Source organism: Globicephala melas, chromosome 3, assembly GCF_963455315.2.
Source record: "Globicephala melas chromosome 3, mGloMel1.2, whole genome shotgun sequence".
NCBI classification, from domain to species: domain Eukaryota; kingdom Metazoa; phylum Chordata; class Mammalia; order Artiodactyla; family Delphinidae; genus Globicephala; species Globicephala melas.
Window position 1 is genome coordinate 72247907 of NC_083316.1, and position 22542 is coordinate 72270448.

General features: G+C 35.6%; 1 protein-coding gene across 1 annotated transcript in view; it reads left to right on the forward strand.

The window, feature by feature from the left end:
• Positions 1-22542, forward strand: part of ADGRV1 (adhesion G protein-coupled receptor V1) — a 564815-nt gene that overhangs the window by 139887 nt on the left and 402386 nt on the right. The window contains exons 35-47 of the mRNA XM_060296007.1: positions 4386-4516; positions 5582-5681; positions 6324-6503; positions 7139-7302; positions 10859-10952; positions 11383-11415; positions 14065-14143; positions 14248-14386; positions 15032-15173; positions 16200-16462; positions 18555-18730; positions 19540-19664; positions 22334-22491. Of these exons, the coding sequence (XP_060151990.1) occupies positions 4386-4516; positions 5582-5681; positions 6324-6503; positions 7139-7302; positions 10859-10952; positions 11383-11415; positions 14065-14143; positions 14248-14386; positions 15032-15173; positions 16200-16462; positions 18555-18730; positions 19540-19664; positions 22334-22491 (1784 nt within the window). The remainder of the gene's footprint in view (positions 1-4385; positions 4517-5581; positions 5682-6323; positions 6504-7138; positions 7303-10858; positions 10953-11382; positions 11416-14064; positions 14144-14247; positions 14387-15031; positions 15174-16199; positions 16463-18554; positions 18731-19539; positions 19665-22333; positions 22492-22542) is intronic.

Sequence of the window (22542 nt, forward strand, 5' to 3'; positions counted from 1 at the left end):
AGTGTTGGAGTTTCATTTATGTGATTAGATTTAAAATGTGGACAATGCTGAATTTCTGGCTCTAGAATACATTTTCATTTCATGGGGAGGAATTGCCTTAGTGTTTAACAGTGTTTTGAATTCTGTAGAATCCTATTTCTACATTTTTGTCCTAAAGCAATTGGACAGATGCCCAGTGGTAAATATTACTTTCTTTCAAATGTAATGGGCAGACTTTAGAAATATAGGACAATAGATTTTTACTGTGGTTGCAAAGTATGTATAAATATGCTCTTTATAAATCTGTGTTAAACGTTTCACTTCACACATCTCTGCAGCATCATAATCATTATGTCATGTTCAATGGATTTAAAATTTCTCCTTTTCTCAGAGACAGCATGTATTTTTTCTAGGTAAAGATTTGAACAAGAGATGTAATTCTTTAAAAATATATATCGAACTGCTGTATTAGAAACACTCAACTATTTTTCTTATTGACAGTTTGTGTTTCATATTATCCCTGTAATTGTTTTAAGTCATTTTCTATTAATTGTAGAGCACAATCAGTTTGGATGGTTCCTGTATACCACATATACATGAATCTATTAAAATATATTTCCTGTATTTTAGTTTTCCATTATTTTTGTACACATTGTAGTTGACGTTTATCTTTGTAAAAACAATCCTGATTTGTTTTAGGAAGAAATACACGAAATACTCTGGGTTATTAAAATTAATTTTATATTCATATTATTTGTGTTAGGCTAGGTCTAGAACCCATATGATAGATCTTCCTCTTTTTTGGTCTTTTATGGCCACGCCACGTGGCATGTAGGATCTTAGTTCTCAGACCAGGGATCGAACCCATGCCCCCTGCAGTGGAAGTGTGAAGTCTTAACCACTGGACTGCCAGGGAAATCCTTTTTGTTTTTGGTCTTAGATCTTCTGCTTAAAGTTAAAATGTATCACCGATTTTTTGGTGGACTCTAGATTTCATATCAAGATGATCTTACAGGAATTAGACTCTTTAGTGGGGGAGGGCCCTCTCTAGGTCTTCATTCTGGGCAAAAACTAGAAGGCAGTGTGGTAAAATATTGGCTATCTGAAAATTTTACCTTCCTTCTTTAGGACCTATCTTCTGTCCTTCCCTCGTATTTAGAAGACTGAGCACTTGTTTCTAATTTTTTCCTTTTCCTATGTTCTTTGACTTCTCCTCTAGGTAGAAGGTAGCTTTCTGGTAATTCTTCCTAGAAGGCTTTTTTTTTTAAAAAAAAAATAAATACATTTATTTTTTTATTTATCTTTGGCTGTGTTGGGTCTTCGTTGCTGAGTGCAGGTTTTCTCTAGTTGCGGTGAGCGGGGGCTACTCTTTGTTATGGTGTGTGGGTTTCTCACTGCGGTGGCTTCTCTTGTTGCAGAGCACGGGCTCTAGGTGCGTGGGCTTCAGTAGTTGTGGCTCGCGGGCTCTAGAGCGCAGGCTCAGTAGTTGTGGCACACGGGCTTGGTTGCTCCATGGCATGTGGGATCTTCCTGGACTAGGGGTCGAACCCTTGTCCCCTGCATTGGCAGGCGGATTCTTAACCACTGCACCACCAGGGAAGTCCCTAGAAGGCATTTTAAATGGACCTGATTCTTGGCAGTCTGCCTTAAAGAGGCAGTTAATACCTCTATTTTGATTCTTAGGAAAATCTTCACACTATTTATGCTGTTGACGTGATTTTTAATAGGCTCATGAAATTATGTGTTTAAGGAATACTTGGTTTACCTTTTATTTGTGTGTGTGTTGTGCTTCAAATTGTGTTTCTTGTAATATTTTCTTGCAAGTTAAATTCTTGCATGGTAACATTAAATTTTCAAAGGTGATATTAAGTGGTATTAGACTGAGCATTTTAAAATTTATTTATTTATTTATTTATTTATTTATGGCTGTGTTGGGTCTTCGTTTCTGTGCGAGGGCTTTCTCTAGTTGTGGCAAGCAGGGGCCACTCTTTGTTGTTTTTTTTTTTTGGCGGTACGCGGGCCTCTCACTGTTGTGGCCTCTCCCGTTGCGGAGCATAGGCTCCGGACGTGCAGGCTCAGCGGCCATGGTTCACGGGCCTAGTTGCTCCACTGCATGTGGGATCTTCCCGGACTGGGGCACGAACCTGTGTCTCCTGCATCGGCAGGCGGACTCTCAACCACTGCGCCACCAGGGAAGCCCGGGGGGCCACTCTTCATCACGGTGTGGGGGCCTCTCACTATCGCAGTCTCTCTTGTTGTGGAGCGCAGGCTCCAGATGCGCAGGCTCAGTAGTTGTGACTCACGGGCCCAGTTGCTCTGCGGCATGTGGGATCCTCCCAGACCAGGGCTTGAACCCGTGTCCCCTGCATTGGTAGGCAGACTCTCAACCACTGCGCCACCAGGGAAGCCCTAGACTGAGCGTTTTTACATGTAATAAGTTTGTAGGAGGATTTTACTTTTTTCTCTCCTTAGCATTTCATTTTTAGTTTTGCCTTTAATGGTGTATTTATTCCCAAATCTCTATGTACCATCTTACAACCATAATTATTTTTATTATGATATTTACAGGTTCCCCTTCAATATGGATTTTCATTGACCTACATTTTTTTTTTTTGCCACTTGTATTCCCACTGCATTTTTAGCACTTGTTCAAACTTCTATAATTTTCATTTTGAAATATTACTGGGTTTTGTGATTTAAAAAAAAATTGAAAACCATGACTCTATACCTTTTTATGTGGGTCACCAGACAACACTGTTGGCGAAAGAGCTTAATAACTCCAAGGTTCTCTCTCTGCCATTCAGTAATAAACCCTTGAGAAATTCTGCCTGGTATACAATAGAGAGACTCCAGCGTTTCATTGTAGTGCCTGTGTTTTATTCATATGAGTTATATAAGTATAAAAATTTTAAATGGCATGGCAATTATGGCTGATTGTACCCATTCTTTCAGTTATATCCTATCTTCGGACACTCTTATTTCTAATAACATTTCCTTTATGTTTCAATATAAAAACATCCAAGTCATAGTCTGCTATTGTGATAGCAATTAAAATTTTTTTTTTGTACTGAAATATTTTAAAATGTATACATTAAACATTGAACTGTTTTAGGAAATTTTATTTAGAAGTCTGTTTTTGCTTTCTTATATTTTCTGCTGTCCCAAAATAATTTATGTAATAAATGTATTAAAGTTATGTATGCTTAAATTTAGTATGAAAATTTTATTTTGTTTTTTAGTAATTGAAATAAGATAATCTCTAAATTAATGAATTTATGATATTTTAAGAAACCTTTCTATTAGAAATAATTATTTAATTTTATTATTTAAAACATTTAAAAAACTGTGGTAGTTAAAACGTATTTGGAAAGGGTGTTTATATTTTACTGTGTTATTGCTACTCTCCTCATTTAAAAGTGTCAGAAGTGTGTATTTATTTGGATAACTAAGTAAAAGTGATATTTTTAATGAACATGCATGGATTTCAACTATACGTCTATGCTATAAGGATGTGTTCTTTAAAGCCTTTTAAACATGAATTCATTTATCTTTTAACAATTATTAGTTTTTAGTAATATAGTTCATTAATGTACCTCCACTTCTGTTCATCATCATAAAATTTTTGAATTCAGCATATTTTCAGCAAGACACATGGCCATCACCAGTACTCCCTAGGAGCTTACTTTTCAATTCCAGCAATTTAGAAGAAATGACTTTTATGATTTTCTTCAATTTTACAAAATATTACATGAGGATAAAAGCCAGGAATGGAAAGTATCTAAAATGCCTCATTTATCCAGGAAGGATAGCTGTAACTTTGGTGAAGTTACAGAGGTTGATATACAGATTTGACACCTTTCCTTTGTATTTCTTTCTATAAAACAAAATCATTGATGGTATATGTAAGTTACAATTTCAAGAAATGTGATTTTCAGGTATTTGCAAGCATTTTTATGCATGCATTATGTAAAATCACATTGCATACCAGTGTAAGGAATTTTTGTCCTTTTGGGAAGTGAAGGAAGAATTTACTTGTGTTATTACTAGTTTTGACCACGAGGACTTAATTATTTTCTTTAATTTACAGAACATTTATGTTCTGGTGCATGTTTTGGAGTGAATAAAAGTTTGTGTTTTCCATTTTAGCATGTGCTTTTGTAACTTTTACATGTTAAACTTCCTGAAGTTCTACTAAATGGAAGTATTTAGAAGTGGAATAAACAATAATGTGTTGATAAACAATAAGCATGTATAAAGCTTCTAGAAAATTGCAAACAGAACAGCTTTGTAATATTCTTAGAAAAGGTACTGTAGTAGTTGCATGTTTGGGATTTGGGTTTTGTTGACTTCAAATGTTAAGCTCATTTTACACTAAACATTCATCAATCTGTACATTTCACCTGCAGGAGAAATTTTACAATTCCATGTGATGAGAACACCCCCTGGTCGAGGAAATGTTACTGTTAACTGGAAAATTATTGGGCAAAACCTAGAACTCAATTTTGCTAACTTTACCGGACAACTCTTCTTTCCTGAGGTAATACCACCAAGAAAAGCTTTACTGCAATATCTGGAGGTAACTGTGTTTTGTGAGGAAAATGGGAAAACTCTGATTATGTAATACAAAGATTAATAGAGATCCATGAGGGAGCTGCTTCCTTAGAAACCTAAAGGAAGAACATTACTCAAAGAATTTCTAAGACCTAAGGAGGGGGTTTGTTTTTCCATATGTACTAGGTAGATCTCCTTTAAGGAAACAGAAAAAGTTGACTTTGTATTTGAGACAAGCCCTCTTGTTGCTTTCTTGCCCTCCCACTGTTGGTGTCAACTGTGTCATTAAGAAGATGATTACTGCTTGTCCCTCTTCTCTTACCCCTCACTGTCTTGGAACTTTCAATGCACTTGGAACTTAAATGTTTCACTGCTATGAAACAGCAAATATAGCCTGAGAAACAAATGTCTTTTTATCTTCTGTTCACACAGTATTTTTGAGGTTACATTTAAAAGCTCTTGCTGACAGTTTGAAAGAAGATGATTGGTGGAAAATAACTATAAGAAAGCAGTTCTTGGGTAGAAAGTTAGCACTACTTTATTGTTTCTCTTCGTCTTCTCTTCTCCACGCTCACTTGATATGAATTCCTGTTTGGTAAATTGTTTCATTCTTTTTCTCTTCATTTTCACTCCCTCAATATTAAGCCTAACCCCTATAACCTTCTGCCTTGAGGACTACATTTGACTTCTAATAACTGGTTTCCCTACAACACTGGTCTTCTTTTCCATACTCCAGTTTTTCCCATTAACCACATAGAAATCTCTCCAACTTATTGCTTTGTCTGGAATTTTCAATAGGGCTACATTGCTCACTAGATAAGATCTATATTCATGAGCTCAGCACTCAAAATCTTCCACAGTTGTTCCCTATCTACTTTAAGCCTGTTTTCTTATGAGTCAGTGGTTTTTTATTTAATTTATTTTTTAAGCCACAGAACACTTTGTTTAAGTGAAAATATAGTTGGATGCACAATTTATAAGGCCAGTAAAAGCAGGAGTTAGTTTGTGCTCAGTGACAGTAGAGGGATGAATTTCTTTCTGTTTGACATAGGGGTCATTGAATAAAACAATATCTGTGCATCTGTTGGATGACAATATTCCTGAGGAGAAAGAAGTATACCAGGTCATTCTGTATGATGTCAGGACACAAGGTAATGCAGAATTTAATTAAATTATTTTTCCGGTGTATTATTCTTTTCAGAAAAAAATAATAGTTGCTGTCTCTATATTTAACAGTTAGATGCATAGCGATTTTAAAAATGTTATTTAAATATCGTCTGCCCCATAACATTTAGATCCAAAAGAATCAGCTCAGAATGAAAATACTTATCTTTATGGATTCAAGTTAAAACCTCTAAAAATTTTGCTGAATATTTCCTATGGAGTAAAATATATTTCCAAAGGTAGAATTTAATGAAATTAATTTTATGCTAAGCTGACCAATTTGGATTCTGGATCAGTTTTATGGATAAATTAGATTTACTAATTTGAGCAAGTTATCTGGGTATTTTCCTCAGTTTCTAATCAATTTCTGTAATTCAGATGACCAGTATAGCACATAATGACAATAATAGGTCAAGCCAAAAAAAAAAAAAAAAAAAATTTGCTATCTAAGAAGAAAAAAAAACTAAAAGGTAACTTCTGTTTTTCACACTGAAGATTTCTGTTAGAGGAGTGAAAGTAACCACTTTCTGGTTACTTTAATATGTTTCAAAAAGTGGGGTTATATTTTAAGTATTTAGAAGTTAAGGTCAAGTCACTGTTAGATTTCTTGTGGTCCCTGACTTTCTTAGGAGTTCCACCAGCAGGAACTGCTCTGCTTGATGCTCAAGGATATGCAGCTGTTCTGACCGTAGAAGCCAGTGATGAACCACATGGAGTGTTAAGTTTTGCTCTTTCATCAAGATTTGTTTTGCTACAGGAGGCTAACATGACAATTCAGCTTTTCATCAACAGAGAATTTGGATCTCTAGGTTTGTGTTACTCTAGAATGAATGGAGTTTCCAGGCAGGTGCTTTTTTAATATTCTACTAGGGTGGATGAAAGCCATTGCTAGAATAAATCAGGGACAGGAAAACAATTAATATTTCTTAATTCAGGACAGGATTTTATAGCTTCTTTATTTTTGAAAGATTAAACGAATTTATCTAGTGTCACAGAATGCTGTGCAACAAACAATCATAAACTCTCAGCAGCATATGGTAATGGGCCAGCTGTGGGTCCACTGAGTCTGGGCTTGGCTAGGGTGGCTGTATTCCACGTGTCTCTCATTCTTCTCCTGGAACCAGTAGAGGCATAAAAAGGCAAGCAAAAACACGCCAGACCCCATGAGGTCTAGGCTCAGAACTAGCGCACCATCACTTTTACCTTGTAGCCCAAATAAGTCACACAGTCAAACTCAAAGTAGAGGTAGGCAGGGATGCCTTGCCCACAGTGCAACATCACTGAGCCATTACATGGTAAAGGCCAAGAACAGAGGAAGGGGTGAAGAATTGGGGCCAATAATACAGCTACTGACGTGCTTTTAGGAAAGTCAACAAGTTCATAATGAGATACTATTTTTTAATTTTAAATAATTTAAAAATCCCTTCCCATCCAATTCAATTAGGAGACATTAATGTCACATATACCACAGTTCCTGGAATGTTGAGTCTAAAGAACCAAACAGAAGGAAACCTAGCTGAGCCAAATGTTGACTTTGTCCCAGTAATTGGCTTTCTGATTTTAGAAGAAGGGGCAACAGCAGCAGCCATCAACATTACTATACTTGAGGTAAAACGCTTATTTTGCTATTACTGTATTAAACGCGAATAACCAGATAAAAAGTAGAAGTTGATTAAATGTTCTGGTGTCTTTAAATCAACTTATTTCTTTTTGTGACTTTTTTTTTTTTTTTTTAAATTACACAGGGGATTCTTTTCTTGTCTAGATAGGCTGGTCTGTTGTTGTGTATTTTATCACAGAAACAACTTGTGATAAAGAAAATTTCCTTAGGGCAGTCCCGTTTAAGATGTCATTGGCCTAAGAGATTCCAAAGGAGCATTTTGATTACTCCAAAGGATTCATTGGACCAGCAAAGCCATGTAGCTCAGCGACTTAGTTGTTAGGACCGGTTAAATTAGAGATAGTGAGAAACTCACTAGAGGCTGATGGTATAAAATGTGATTATGGTCAAACTTAAAGTAGTCATTTCTGACTGAAATTGTGTTTTAAATGATTTTTCATGTTGGGAAATCTTGTGTTGTTTTGGGACTTAGTGTTTCAACTACTTAAATTCATTTCCAAGAAGTTTATGAAAATAGTACATATGGAGAGGGTAGGACATGGTGTGTGGGGTGGAGGGGTAGGGGAAGGGAGAAAGAGAATGAATATTGCCTTAGAAAAATAATTTTCAGTTACTATGTATTTTGGGGTTCTATTTTTTCAAGTTTTAATTTTCTCAGAGGCCTTTTACTTTTACAAAATTATAAGTACTGTAAACCATCTACCATCTGAAATCAGTAATTCTTATTTTGTTGATTACTGTGGCACTGTGACCTAATATGGTAGTATGAGAACTCTAAAGCCGTAAGATGAAGGGTAATGTTATTTCAGTACGTGACATACAACACAAGATTCCATAAAACTTTAAGGTAAGTCTTCTTCCAAATATATAATCTATTAATGTAATTGAATACAAATAAATGGATTATTCCTTAGATACGTTAGTTTTTTTTTGTTGTTGTTGTTGTTTTTTGTGGTACGCGGGCCTCTCACTGTTGTGGCCTCTCCCGCTGTGGAGCACAGGCTCTGGACGCGCAGGCTCAGCAGCTATGGCTCATGGGCCCAGCTGCTCCGCGGCATGTGGGATCTTCCCGGACCGGGGCACGAACCCGTGTCCCCTGCATCGGCAGGCGGACTCTCAACCACTGCGCCACCAGGGAAGCCCGATACGTTAGTTTTTAAAGCAGAAAATATATAGCCACCTTCAGAGGTCTGGTTTACAGTCTTGTTTTATGAACACACGGTTTCAAAGTTTCCTTTTTTCTCCCCAGGTTTTTGCAGTCGTTTCTGTTCTCAGAGTAGCACAAGATTAAGAGACTGTAAGCCTGTATTTACAGAAATAAGCCAGCCTGGGGCATGATAGGGGAGAGTTGTTGCATGGAGGTGGGGAACAGTGCGGGTAGGTTGGGGACAGTCCCTTTTACATCGCTGATTCTGTAACTCACATTTGTCCCTGTTTTACAGAAGATAGAAACTGTGACCTTCATTTTCTTATTTTTTCACATGCCAACACATCTCCATTAAATACAATGAAGAGAGAGGTGTATGTACTAATATTATATATTCATATATATACATTGGGTTTCTATGTCACAATATTGTTGGCTGTCTGGTTACTACTGATGTGGGTTTTGCTCGTCCTCATGTTTTGAGCAGCTGCCTTATTAGTGATTAATAGTAATATTGTATTAAAATTAACCATCACAAATATCTGTCACTTTGTAGGGACTCTCTCTAGGCCAGGTACTCCATACACATTATTTTTAATCATTATTAAAATCCCCAAAGTAGCAGTTACTTCCCTCATTATAAAGATGCCGGAATTGAGGCCTTAAAATTTAAGTAACTCACCTAAAATTACAGAAATTTGGTACCAGTTCTCTTTGACTGCAAAGCCTATATTTTTCCCATAGTATTATTCTATTCCTCATTCTAATCATTGGATTAGAATCATTTTTTTAAGGTAATTAAAAAGGTAATTAAGGTAATTAAAAATATTTAGCTCTTATTATATTTAAGGTATACTAAGTTTGTGTATTTATATAATTGGTTTACATATTATATTAGTCCAGGTAAAAAATGATATAATATTAGCAGTTTCATGTGGTTCAACCTAATAACCTATACAACCAGGTGTAAGTTTAATAATTTTATGTTTCTTTAAAAATTTCAGCTTTACTGAAGTATAATTAACCAGCACTGTATGGTAAACTTATGTAGAATCTAAAAAATATATAAAATTATAAGATATTTGAAGTGTATATTCTGTTGATTTGATATATGTTTACATTGTGAAAGAATTCTCCACATCTAGTTAATTAACACATCCATCACCTCATGTATTTATCTTTTTTTGTGTGTGAGAACATTTAAGTTCTGTTGTCCCAGCAAATTTAAATTGTACAGTACAGTGTTGTCAACTATAGTCACCATGTTTTACCTTAGATCCTCAGGCCTTACTCATCTTACAGCTGAGTTTGTACTCTTTTACCAATCCCTCCCTATTCCCCCTGCAACCCCAGCCCAGCCACTGGCAACCAGTTTTCTGCGCTCTGTTTTTACGTGTATGACTTTATTTTAGATTCCACACCATGCAGTATGTCTTCCTCTGTCTGGCTTATTTTGCTTAGCATGATGCCCTCAGGGTCCATCCGTGTTGTTAAAAATGGAAAGATTTCCTTCTTTCTTGTGGCTGAATAATATTCCATTTTATATATATACCACATCTTATCCATTCATCTGTTGATGGACACTTGGGTTGTTTCCATAACTTTGCTGCCGTGAATAATGCTGCAGTGAACATGGGAGTGCAGATACCGCTTCACTATTGTGTTTTCATTCCCTTTGGATAAATACCCAGGTGTGGGATTGCTGGTAGTTCTATTTTTAAGTTTCTGAGGAACCTTCATATTGTTTTGCACAGTGGCTGCACCAATTTACATTCCCACCAACAGTGTGAAGGGTTCTTCTTTTTCCACATTCTCACCAACACTTACCTCTTGTCTTTTTGATAATAGCCATTCTAATAAATGTAAGGCGAGGTCTCATTGTGGTTTTGACTTGCATTTCTATGAGGCTTAGTGATGTTGAGCACCTTTTAATGTACAGGTCGGCCGTTTGTATTTCCTCCTTGGAAAAATTTCTATTCTGTCCCTCTTCATTTTAAATCAGATTATTTGTTGTTTTGCTATTGAGTTGTATGACTTTTTTAGATAAATTTTGGATATGTATGATTTGCAAATATTTTCTCCCATTCCGTAGGTCGCCTTTTCTTTTGTTGATGTTTTCTTTTGCTGTGCAGAAGCTTTTCAGTTTGATATAGTCCCACTTGTTTATTTTTGCTTTTATTGCTTTTGCTTTTAGTGTTAAATCCGAAAAATCATTGCCAAGACATGTTTATTTTTTCTGATTTAAATCTTTTCTACTCTATGTTTGCATTTTATCTTTTCTGTATACTATTTAAATATATATATTTATATTTAAAAGATAATTTTTCAAAACAGCTTGTAAGATAATTAATTTGAGAGCATAATTATAGATAATATAATGGGTGTAATTTTTGCAGGACGATGTACCAGAACTAGAAGAATATTTCCTTGTGAATTTAACTTATGTGGAACTTATCATGGCTCCTTTAACTTCATTTCCTCCTAGACTAGGTATGATGGGCTTTTTTGTTTGTTTCTGTTTACTCACTGCAAACGAAGTAAAGTTTCTTCATTTTTTAATCAGAAGTGATCATTGTGAAGTTTGCTAATGTCAGCTATATGTGTAAATATGTGAGCTTTTAGATTTATTTAAATTTAAAGACCATCGTATATTGTAGCTTTGTACATTGGACAGCATAAAGAAATTTAAAAATTGTGTGATGCTTTTTAAACATTACAGTTATTTTATAACCAAATTTGTAATCTTCAAAATAGAATTAGTTCTTATGAAGGCATTTTCCTTTTAATATTTAATTTGCTATTTTCATTAGATCTCCAAACTCTCAGATGTTTTTATTTTCTCTTAGATTGAGTAGGGTGTTTGTTTGCTGTGTTCTCTGCTTCTTTTTTGACTTTTTATCTCTTTCTTTTCATGCTTTAGAAAAGACTCAGTTAATTCATTACAGACTGAAAGGTAAAACTTGAACCTTAGTACAACTTTATGTAGATTACTTTAAAAGATATATTCCTATTATTAAAACACAAACTCTTGCTTACAATTTGGACATTTGATATTGGAAATTTTGTCTGCAAGTTTTAGGTGTGACGGCCTAGTGGGGGTTGGTGGTGAGTTGCCCTGAAATAGCCTGCTCCCCATCCCCTGGTTAGAACAGCGGTCCCCAACCTTTTTGGCGACAGATACCGGTTTTGTGGAAGATAATTTTTCCAAGGACCAGGGCGGGGGTGGGGATGGTTTTGGGATGATTCAAGCATATTACGTTTATTGTGCACTTTATTTCTATTATTATTACATTGTAATATATAATGAAATAATTATAGAACTCACCATAATGCAGAATCAGTGGAAGCCCTGAGCTTGTTTCACTTGCCACTCACTGATACGGTTTTTTTTTTTTTTACATCTTTATTGGAGTATAATTGCTTTATAATGGTGTGCTAGTTTCTGCTTTATAACACAGTGAATCAGCTATACATATACATACATCCCCATATCTCCTCCGTCTTGCATCTCCCTCCCACCCTGCCTATCCCACCGTTCTAGGTGGTCACAAAGCACCGAGCTGATCTCCCTGTGCTATGTGGCTGCTTCCCACTAGCTATCTATTTTACATTTGGTAGTATATATAAGTCCATGCCACTCTCTCATTTCGTCCCAGCTTACCCTTCCCCCTTCCCGTGTCCTCAGGTCCATTCTCTACATCTGCGTCTTTATTCCTGTCCTGCCGCTAGGTTCTTCAGAACCACTTTTTTTTTTTTTTTTTTTAAGATTCCATATATATGTTAGCATACGGTATTTGTTTTTTTCTTTCTGACTTACTTCACTCTGTATGACAGTCTCTAGGCCCATCCACCTCACTAAAAATAACTCAATTTTGTTTCTTTTTAAGGCTGAGTAATATTCCATTGTATATGTGCCACATCTTCTTTAACTGATAGGGTTTTGATATTAGTCTGCAAGCAATTGATTTATTATGATCTCTGTGTAGTCAAACCTCTCTGCTAATGATAATCTGTATTTGCAGCCACTCCCCAGTGCTAGCATCACTGCCTCAGCTCCGCCTCGGATCATCAGGCATTAGATTCTCACAAGGAGCGCACAACCTATATCCCTCGCATGCGCAGTTTATAGTAGGGCTTGCGCTCCTATGAGAATCTAATGCCGCTGCTGATCTGACAGGAGGTGGAGCTCAGGCGGTAATGCGAGCGATGGTGAGCGGCTGTAAATACAGATGAAGCTTCACTCGCTTACCTGCCTGCCGCTCACCTCCTGCTATGTGGCCTGGTTCCTGACAGGCCACGGACTGCTACTAGTCTGTGGCCTGGGGGTTGGGGACCCCTGGGTTAGAAGGTGCTCTGGGCAGAGGGAAAATTAGTCTGAGTTAAAGGGGGAGAAGCATGGCCCAGAGCAGGGGCCTGAGGAATGGGAGTTCCTCACTCACTTCTGAGGCTCAGTATGACAACTTTGAAAATAGCAAAAGGGAATAATCAGTTTTTAACATATTATTATATTATTACTTGGAAAGTTTCCATTTTTATGCAAAAGAAATATATGATTCCAACAACTAGTCTGTTTACATCAAGCAATTATTACAAGTTAATTATTGTTCACACTAAGAAAACTGACAGAGTACATCATATTTCCTTACACTCAGAGGTAATTTGAATAGTTTAACTTTTGGTAAGTGCTTTCTAATGCTCCTGTTTCAAGTGCTTTGTATATTAGTACCATTATTCCTTATGTTTGCCCATTTTATAGATGGGGGAGCTGAGCTAAGTGCCATGCCGAGGTCAAACAGCTAGGAACTGGTGGGGCTGGGCTTGTGCTCTGTAGCTTCTAGCTTGATGGGCACAAATCCTGATTTTATATTCTTTCTTCAACGTTGTTGATCCCTTCACTCAGAGAGAATTCCACTTTCCTTACCCATTCTTCACCCAGACAGCTGTCATACGTATCCGAGAGTAAGGTGGACCTTCTGAAATTTAAAAGATAAAGGATGAACATACTAAAGAACAGAACAAAACAGTAACAGGGTTAGTTACTATTTCAGGACTGAATAATGGATATTGGTAACATACTGAGCTTGGTGGACAGAATACAGAATAAAAAGGGATAAGAGAAATTTACTTTAAGCTTAGTCTTTATTCCACCTAACCTTCCCCCATCTTTCCTACCTTCTCAACTTCTGTTTGTATCCCTGTATCTCTGTCTCTTTTTCACACCTGTATTTTTCTCTGCAGCACATTCTGCCTTTCTCTTCCCATTTTTTTCCCTCCTCTTTCTACTCTTTGCAACTATCCCCATTTTCCTTTCCTCTTGAAATGGATTAAAATAATAGAAATTAACCGTAACTTCAGTTGCTTATTTTATACTGTTCTCAGTTGATTAGATTTCTGTAAGTCAGTGGTTCTTGTTAGCAGAAGTTTCCTCATTCACATGTTATTAAGTATTTATGTCTTATTTTCTTAAACATCTTTTGAGTAATGTTGGCAATACCTCTATGTTAGGAATTATATAATACCAAAGGTCTTTAAATTCTATATCAACGAATTCTCTTTTTAACTACTTATATTTATTTAAAGGTATGTTTCTGTGCTTTTTCAGATTCAGAGGGCTTGACTGCACAAATTATTATTGATGCCAATGACGGTGCTCGAGGCATGATTGAGTGGCAACAGAGCAGGTAAACCGAAGCCTGCGTAAGAGCCCTTTTCTGAGTTTCAGATTCTCTACTATCTACTGAATAAAAGCTTATAAGGAAAAATGAATGTATTCTTTTTATTATAGATTTGAAGTAAACGAAACCCAAAGAAGTTTAACATTGGTAGCCCAGAGGAGCAAAGGGACTCTTGGCCACGTTTCCTTGTTTGTATATGCCCAGAATTTGGAAGCACAGCTGGGGCTGGATTACGTCTTTACCGCAATGGTGAACTCATTGAGAATTATAGTGATTTAGGCCCTGTAAATAAGTTAATCTTGAAATAATAAACTACTGTATATTCCATAGTAAATTAGGGCAGAAGATTTCCACATGGTGGAATAGCGCTCTTCACTATTTTGGTAAATTATATAAATTAAACTTTCAGTACTGTTTTAAAGATTCTTCTGTATTTTACTTCATTCATTATTTTATTGTAATATTTGATACCCACTTCTTATTAATTTGCTACCTTATTGTAGTATTTGATACTGGAGAACACACATTATTGTGTTACACAATTTATATCATTAGATGACCTTTCCAGAGTGTTCCTTAACGCTTCTTGAAAATGTTAACTCTTCCATTTCTTTGTTTTACTTTACCGAAACACCTTTAGTGTTTGAAAATGTTTATCTTGTCTCTTCGTGCCTTTTACTGCTTAGTCAAATGTTTCCTTTCTTCCTCCACAACTTCTACTTTTTAAACTTAATATTGTCAGTTTAAATAAAAAGAGGTCATGAAAAAGTAAGGGAAAAATACTGTAAATAGGTTAGTTCACATTCAAAAGTATATTGTATTTATTTCCAAACATTTAAAAAAAACTCAGAGTGTATTTAAATATAATACTGCTACTTTTACTTTTTTGACCAGATTCTTCATTTTGCTAATGGAGAAAGGTATAAACATGTTGACATCATGATTCTTGATGATGACATTCCGGAAGGAGATGAAGCATTTCAGCTGATTTTAACAAATCCTTCTCCTGGACTGGAGCTGGGGGAAAATATAATAGGTAATTAATGATTTCTTATACACAGCTCCTTTTCACCCCTTCACTCCTGAGTGAGCCACAGGCTATGGGTGATGCACTGACACCATCCGCCGCAGTCACACATTAGCATTTTACAATTTTTTTCATGTAGGTCTTATTTTTTACTTTGATTGCTAGGTATTGTTGCTATTATGAACGAGGTCTGTTTTTATTATATTTTTAAATGGTTATACCTGATATATAGAGGTATTACAATAATCTTTTTGAATGCATGCTCCAAAGCAGACTTCCTAGCTTTGAGTGCCAGTACTGCCACATCCTAACTTGTGAATTTCCACAGATTGCCTGTCTGTGCTTCAATCATCAGTTCTTAAAATGAGAATGATAATATAATCAACCCCATAGGGTTATTGTGAGAATTAAATGAGTTAATAATATAGGTTAAGCAACTTGTAAGATCTCAGTAGTATTAGTTGTTGTTTCGGCTATTATTATTAACATTATTAGTAGTGGTGGTAGAAAGTAGAAAGCTCTTGATTTCTGAAGGTTACTCACCTTATATTTTAAACTCTTATAATAGTTCTAATAATTTTTTTCTCTTGCCTTTTCTAAGAAGACAATCATGATGTCTAGAAAATAGTGACAGTCTTGGCAATTCCTTTCCATTGCTTTTATACCTGTTACCGGCCTGTTAGCTCCAGGACGATGCTGAATAGCAGTAGCAGTGATGACAGGCATCATTGTCTTGTTCTGTTTTTAGTGGCAACCCTTCTAATGTTTCAACATTAAGTTTAATACTTTCTATTGGCTTCTGAGACATATCACTTCATCAGGTTGAGGAAGCTGTCTTTTATTTCAAGATTACTAAGTGTTTTTATTTATATCATGAGTGAATGTAGAATTTCATTAGATGCCTTTTAAAATTTCTCTGTTTTTAAGATGATCTAGAAAAGAGTTGGCCTGGTTTACAATGAAACATGCACATGCTTCTCACTACTTACAACCCATTCTATTTTCATTTATTGTTTTAATATTTTTATTTGACAGCCTTAATCACTGTCCTTGCTAATGATGATGGCCCTGGAATTCTAGCATTTAACAACAGTGAGCACTTTTTCCTACGAGAACCGACAGCTCTCTACATCCAGGAGAGTGTGGCAGTGTTGTACATTGTTCGGGAACCTGGACAGGGACTGTTCGGAACTGTGACAGTTCAGTTCATTGTGACAGAAGTGAATTCTTCAATGGAGTCGAAAGATCTGACTCCTTCCAAAGGCTATATTGTTTTAGAAGAAGGTGTTCGTTTCAAGGTACAGGATGAACCTTTACTAAGAATGAATGATTAATAGTTACAAAATAATTTTCTCTTGGAGGAACACCCTAGATCCTAGAAAGAAAAAAAAAAATCCAGGGGCTTCCCTGGTGGCGCAGTGGTTGAGAGTCCGCCTGCCAATGCAGGGGACACAGGTTCGTGACCCGGTCCAGGAGGATCCCATATGCCGCGGAGCGGCTGGGCCCGTGAGCCATGGCCGCTGAGCCTTTGCGTCCAGAGCCTGTGCTCCGCAACGGGAGAGGCCACAACAGTGAGAGACCTGAGTACCGGGAAAAAAAAAAAAAAATCCAGCTTAGGTGATAGGTAAAGGCGTGATTAGATTACCACGTGAAAGTGCTCTAGTGCTGTATTGTCTACATAGAGTGCAACCGGAGAAATTTGTTCCATTAATAGAGTAGTGGAATGCGCAAATAATAAAGAAAATATGCATATTGCTGTTTTAAATGTTAAGTATACTTAAATGGCATACTTCACTTTATATTGTCTATAAATCATAAACTAAAAGAAACTCCAAGCAATTCATTGCAGTCATTAAGCCATAGCCAGTCATTCTTTTGCCACATTTTCATTAAACAAAATACAACTGCTTCCTTCAGACTGCTTATTTGAGGAGCAAATATCCTATGTAAACAGGAATAGCTTATTGGGGGAAAAATACTGGATTTGGGATTAATCATAAATGTGAACTATACTTGTAGAAGTTTACCTTCTGAAACTTCAATTTCTGTATATTAGTAATTTTTTGTTCCTACTACTAAATTTTATTTTTAAGACACAGTTTAAGTTTAAAATAACTAATTGTATTAGCTTAAGATATTTTTTAAGCCAGCTATATGAAGTATAATTCTAAAATAATATACTTTAAACTATTTCATCTAAAAACAGTCCACCTAATTATTAATTTTATTTATGATCAGTTTGTATAAACTTCAATACATTTTTGAATTCGTATTCATTTGCATGTCTACTTTTTTCATGTTTCTGGAAATTTAAAACCTTTAATTGATTTATTCAAGGATGCTTACATCTTGATATAAAGAATTCAAATTTGAAGTATTTTATGAATTTGCTATTTTTTTACATTCACATGCCTTTTTAAAAAAGTTTTACATTTTATTTCATTTAATTTTTTGTATATTTTAAATTTATTATATTTCTATTGTGTTTTATTCTTAAAAGACTTCTTTTCAAAGTGTGTTTAAAGACCTTTCAGTTCATTAGGCAAATTAAATTTTAGAGCAAATTGGATTAAATCGATTTTTCTCTCACCCACATAATTATCTTTTTCTCCACATGTTTTTATTCTGAGGTATAAACAGTAAAATATAAAAATCTTAAGTGTATGGCTCAGTGACTTTAAAAATATGTATACACCAGTGTAACAACCACTTGGATTAGTATATTAAACATTAAACAAACCATCACACAGAAGTTTCCTTCTTGTCTCTTACCCTCCCCAGAGGAAAGTGCTTTCTGGTTTCTGTCACTGAAGACTCATTTGCTAATTCTTGAACTTCTTATAAATAGAACCATACAGTATGTATTCTTTTTATGTCTGACTTCTTTTGGTCAACATCATTTTTGGTTGCACACATGAGTAGTTGGTTCTTTTTTTATTTCTCAGTAGCATTTCATTGAATAGACCACTGTTTGTTTATCCATTCTTCTGTTGATAAACATGTGGGTTGTTTCTGATTTGTGCCTGCTGTGGCTATAACTGCTTTTTAAGAGTGAATTCTAGGCTAGAAAGAGACAATGTTACATAGCCAGGGCAGGATAAAGAAGTAGCAAAAATGAAGATCTAAATTTAATTTTTTAATCTCAGTGATGTTTTCAAATGCCATAGATTTTATTTTTAGACATTTCAGTTAGACTGTGTCACAGTGTTGATAATCTTGAAAGTTGTAACTTGAAACAGTTGTAACTATTACTTTATGAGGATCAGTATTAAAGTAAAAAAGAGGTACTGTTTTCCAAAAATACTATTTTGTTGTCATAAATGTTTAGCAAATTACTCTGTATGTGTGTTGCTGAATTCTAGTAACTTTATCTTTTGATTGTGTTTTCAGGCCCTACACATATCAGCCATATTGGACACGGAACCAGAGATGGATGAGCATTTTGTCTGTACCTTGTTTAATCCGACTGGAGGTGCTAGACTAGGGGCCCGTGTTCAAACCCTGATAACAGTTTTGCAAAACCAGGCCCCTTTGGGGCTATTCAGTATCTCTGCAGTTGCAAATAGGTATAATTTATTCGTAAGGAAATTGTCACTTCTGAAGCTAAGTAGGAAGTAACTTTTGACGTAAAGAAAATGCAGAAGAAAACTGATCTCTGACTCTCGTAATGGGGACTTTTAAAATGAGCTCTAGCAGATAGATCGAGAGAGGCCATATGCCCTCTCATAACAGGGAGCATCAAAAACCTAATCATGTGCTGTGCAATGGTGTCATTAGAATTCTTATTTTCTCAGAATCCACACTTTCAGGTAAAAGCACTATTTTGTGTTTTCAGTAATAATAAAAAGCAAGAAATAGTTTAACTTATATTTAGCTGCTCAAACCAAATGAATGACTCTTCAAACATATATTAACATGATTTTAGTTAAAAAATTCCTTCTGGAAATTGACAAATATTTGTTTTTTTTTTGTCTTAGAAATATTCTAATAGATCTAGTTTTATTAATATGTCAAGAATTTCCTGATTCATTTTTTCTCTGTAAAATGTTTTTAGTTTATGTGAGAAGAAACTTAAGAATGACAAAGCTTTATTTATTTTAGAATATGTAGGGTAAAGTTACTGAAGTTACTGACCCTCAGTATTTTCTTACTGTCATAAGTATCAGATAATAGTGCTTTTTAAATGTCTTCATAAATGAATAATTTTGAGCTCTAGAGTCTAGCCTTTCTCCTGTATAAAATTTGTGGATGGATGTCACCTTGACTTGCGTAAATTTAAAAGTGTATTAAATATATACTAGCAATGTGATGTAGGTATTTAACGTGTAGAAATTACATGCTTTTTCTGCTTTCTGCAACTGTTTGTTTCTTTTAGAGCCACCTCTATAGACACTGAAGAAGCCAACAGGACTGTATATTTAAATGTGTCACGTACTAATGGCATTGATTTAGCTGTGAGTGTGGAGTGGGAGACAGTTTCTGAAACAGCCTTTGGCATGAGTACGTTTAGTTTCTTATAAAAACAAAATTCTATAACCAAGAAAGATTGCATGCATAAGATTTACATTTTCCCCCATGAATTGTATCTTACAGATCTGTTGAAAATGGAGAACAGATATCTAATTCTTTTACTGCATTCACAGATATTTATTGAATGCCTGTCCTGTGACAGGCATGGTACTGAACTCATGGAACTTAGAATTTAGGGGGAGACAGAAATAAATAAGTAAAAATCAATGTGTAGTTTGAGTATAATAAATGTTTTAAAGGTGAAGTTCTAAGTGTTGTGAGAACATCAAAGAATGCCTTCGAGGGGAATCATTGTTTGAACTAAGACTTAATGATGAGTAGGGATTATGCAAAGACTTGAGTTGGAGGAACATAGAAGAGAAAGTGGGAAGCTATCAAGGCAGAAGTCTAGAGCGTATAAGTGAAGAACTGAAGAGTGGGCACTGGGTTTAGAAATAAGGGGGAGTGCTGAGTTTGGAGAGCTAGATAAGACTAGATCATTCAAGAACTTGAAGAATATATCACGTACATTAGTCTTTATCTTAGGGTTATAGAAAGTCTCTGAGTGGTCTAGGCATGAGGAAGGGTTCCCATGTATAGATGTGGGGTGGTCTGATCACATTTGCACTTTGAAGGTATCATTCTTGGTGCCAGGTAAAGAATGGATTGGCACAGGAGAAATTAGAGGATGAAGGGAGACAAACAAAAGGGCAACAGATGATGGTAGCTTGGACTGGGTGATGGACTGGATGTGAAGAAGGTACCTGAGATGACTCTTATGTTTCTAGTTTCTGCAGTTGGATGGAGATTCATGCCGTTCAGTAAGAAAGGGAGTGCCTAATGGAAACAAGGTGTTACTTTGGTGAGGGGAGTAAAATATTTGAATTTGAGTTAACTTTTTAGAAGAAATTTCTCTAGACTCAAAAGAAGATCTCTGCTGGAGAGATAAATTTGGGAGCCTTTAGCAGGCATATTGTTTTTAAAGTCATGGAAGTTGACGTAAAAACCTGGAAAGCGAGGATGAAGATAGAGAGGGAAGAGGACTCAGACTGAGTCAAATTGAATGACCAGGGAGAGGAGAAGGGGACTTCAGAGACCTGGTGAGAAACCCAGGGGAATGCAGGATTGCAGGCAGCAGTGAAAGAGCGTTTTAAAAAGAAAGGAGTGGTAAATCGTGTCAATTGCTGATGAGAAGTCCAGTAAGATGAGAACTGAAAAAATACTCATTGTCATCAGCAATGTAGAAGACATAAAATCACAAGAGCTATTTGTATAGAGGGATGTGGACCGAATAACATTTTGAGTGGAAGTGAGAGAATGCAGGCCTCAAATATGTACAACTAGTTCAAGAAGTTTGGCTGAGAAGGGTAGGATCTAGTAAGAGTAGTGATGGGGTGTAGGAGTCAGGGTTTTTGTTTATTTGTGTAATTTGAAGAGACTAAGCATGTGTAAATGCTGATGGAAAAGGCCTGGTAAGTAGAGAAGGACTGAATATTTAGAAGAGAAGGGATAATTAATAGTGGGACAATGGCCTGGAAGCCAGGAAGAGATGGGATCTAAAAAAGAAAGATTATGTTTTCTAATTCAGAGTTATCTCATTATAGTTTGGGCTCTGCGTGTGTTTTGTGGACGTGCTTGTGGGAGTATGTGTTGGAGGTTCTTAAATGTCAGCAAGCATTGTTTATTCTTCATTCACCATCTTCTGGAATTACGGTAGGGCAGGATTTGACCATGTGGTCGACTTCAGTGCAAAACATTCAGACTCTTAATGCAAAAGCTGTAGTGTGCCTTTAAAAGGTGGCAAAGCAGGAATCTAAAATATTGGATTTCTAGGAAAGGATATTACCAATGGATAGTACATAAAAGACACTGACATTATGACTTCATCAACTGGTAATCTAAAAATGATCAATAATTTACAAGGAGCCTAGGTTTCAACTTTGACATTTGTTCTTGGTGCATCACGTTCACACCATTAACTAAAGTTTAAAAAGAACTAACTTTCTATGGGAAACTGTCATGATAATAGGACACACAAGGTGTTTTAAAGGTATTCTTCATTAAGCAGGAAGTTTTTGTTTCTGTCTTTGTTTAGTTGTAGCACAGAATTTTAGGACATGTACCTGTTATAGCAGGCTGATAAAACTTGATAGCTACTTGTAGTAGGTGAATCTGTTTTGGCATTCTTAAAATATACAACATGTAAAGTTAGAAATCATTGGATGGGGATAGCTTCAAATTAATAGTGTAAGTTTTAAAAACCTATCATTTAGCATGTTTCCATAAAAGGTGTTTATTATTTCTAAATTTCTCTGTTATATTTTCATCATCTTTATGAAAGCTGATAAAAATCATACTGAACATATTTCCTTTTAAAGTATAAATTCAGTATTTATTTATAAATATACCCTGGAAAAGTCTTTGTGGGTTTAGAGCACAGTGTTAACAATTTTTCTTGTCTTTGGGTATTGATATTTTTAGTTACTATCTATTTTGAAGTTCTCTAGTTTGTCTCTTCTCTTTCTCATACACATACACTTACCATGGAAGCATTTTCGCTTCTAGTAACAAACTCACTAGTTTCACTATTTAAACAATAAACAGAATAGATAAAGTTTGAGAGGATTTTACAGAAGCAAATCACGATTTATGTTTTTCAGGGGGAATGGATGTTAAGTTTTCTATATTTCAAAGTTTTTTGGATGCATCGGCTTCTGGCTGGTGTTTCTTTACTTTGGAAGATTCAGTATATGGTATAATGTTAAGAAAATTGTCTTCTACTGTTTACCGATGGCAAGGGATTTTTGTTCCACTTGAGGTAAACATCACTTATTTTATGGTACACAAACTATAATGTACATATAGATTT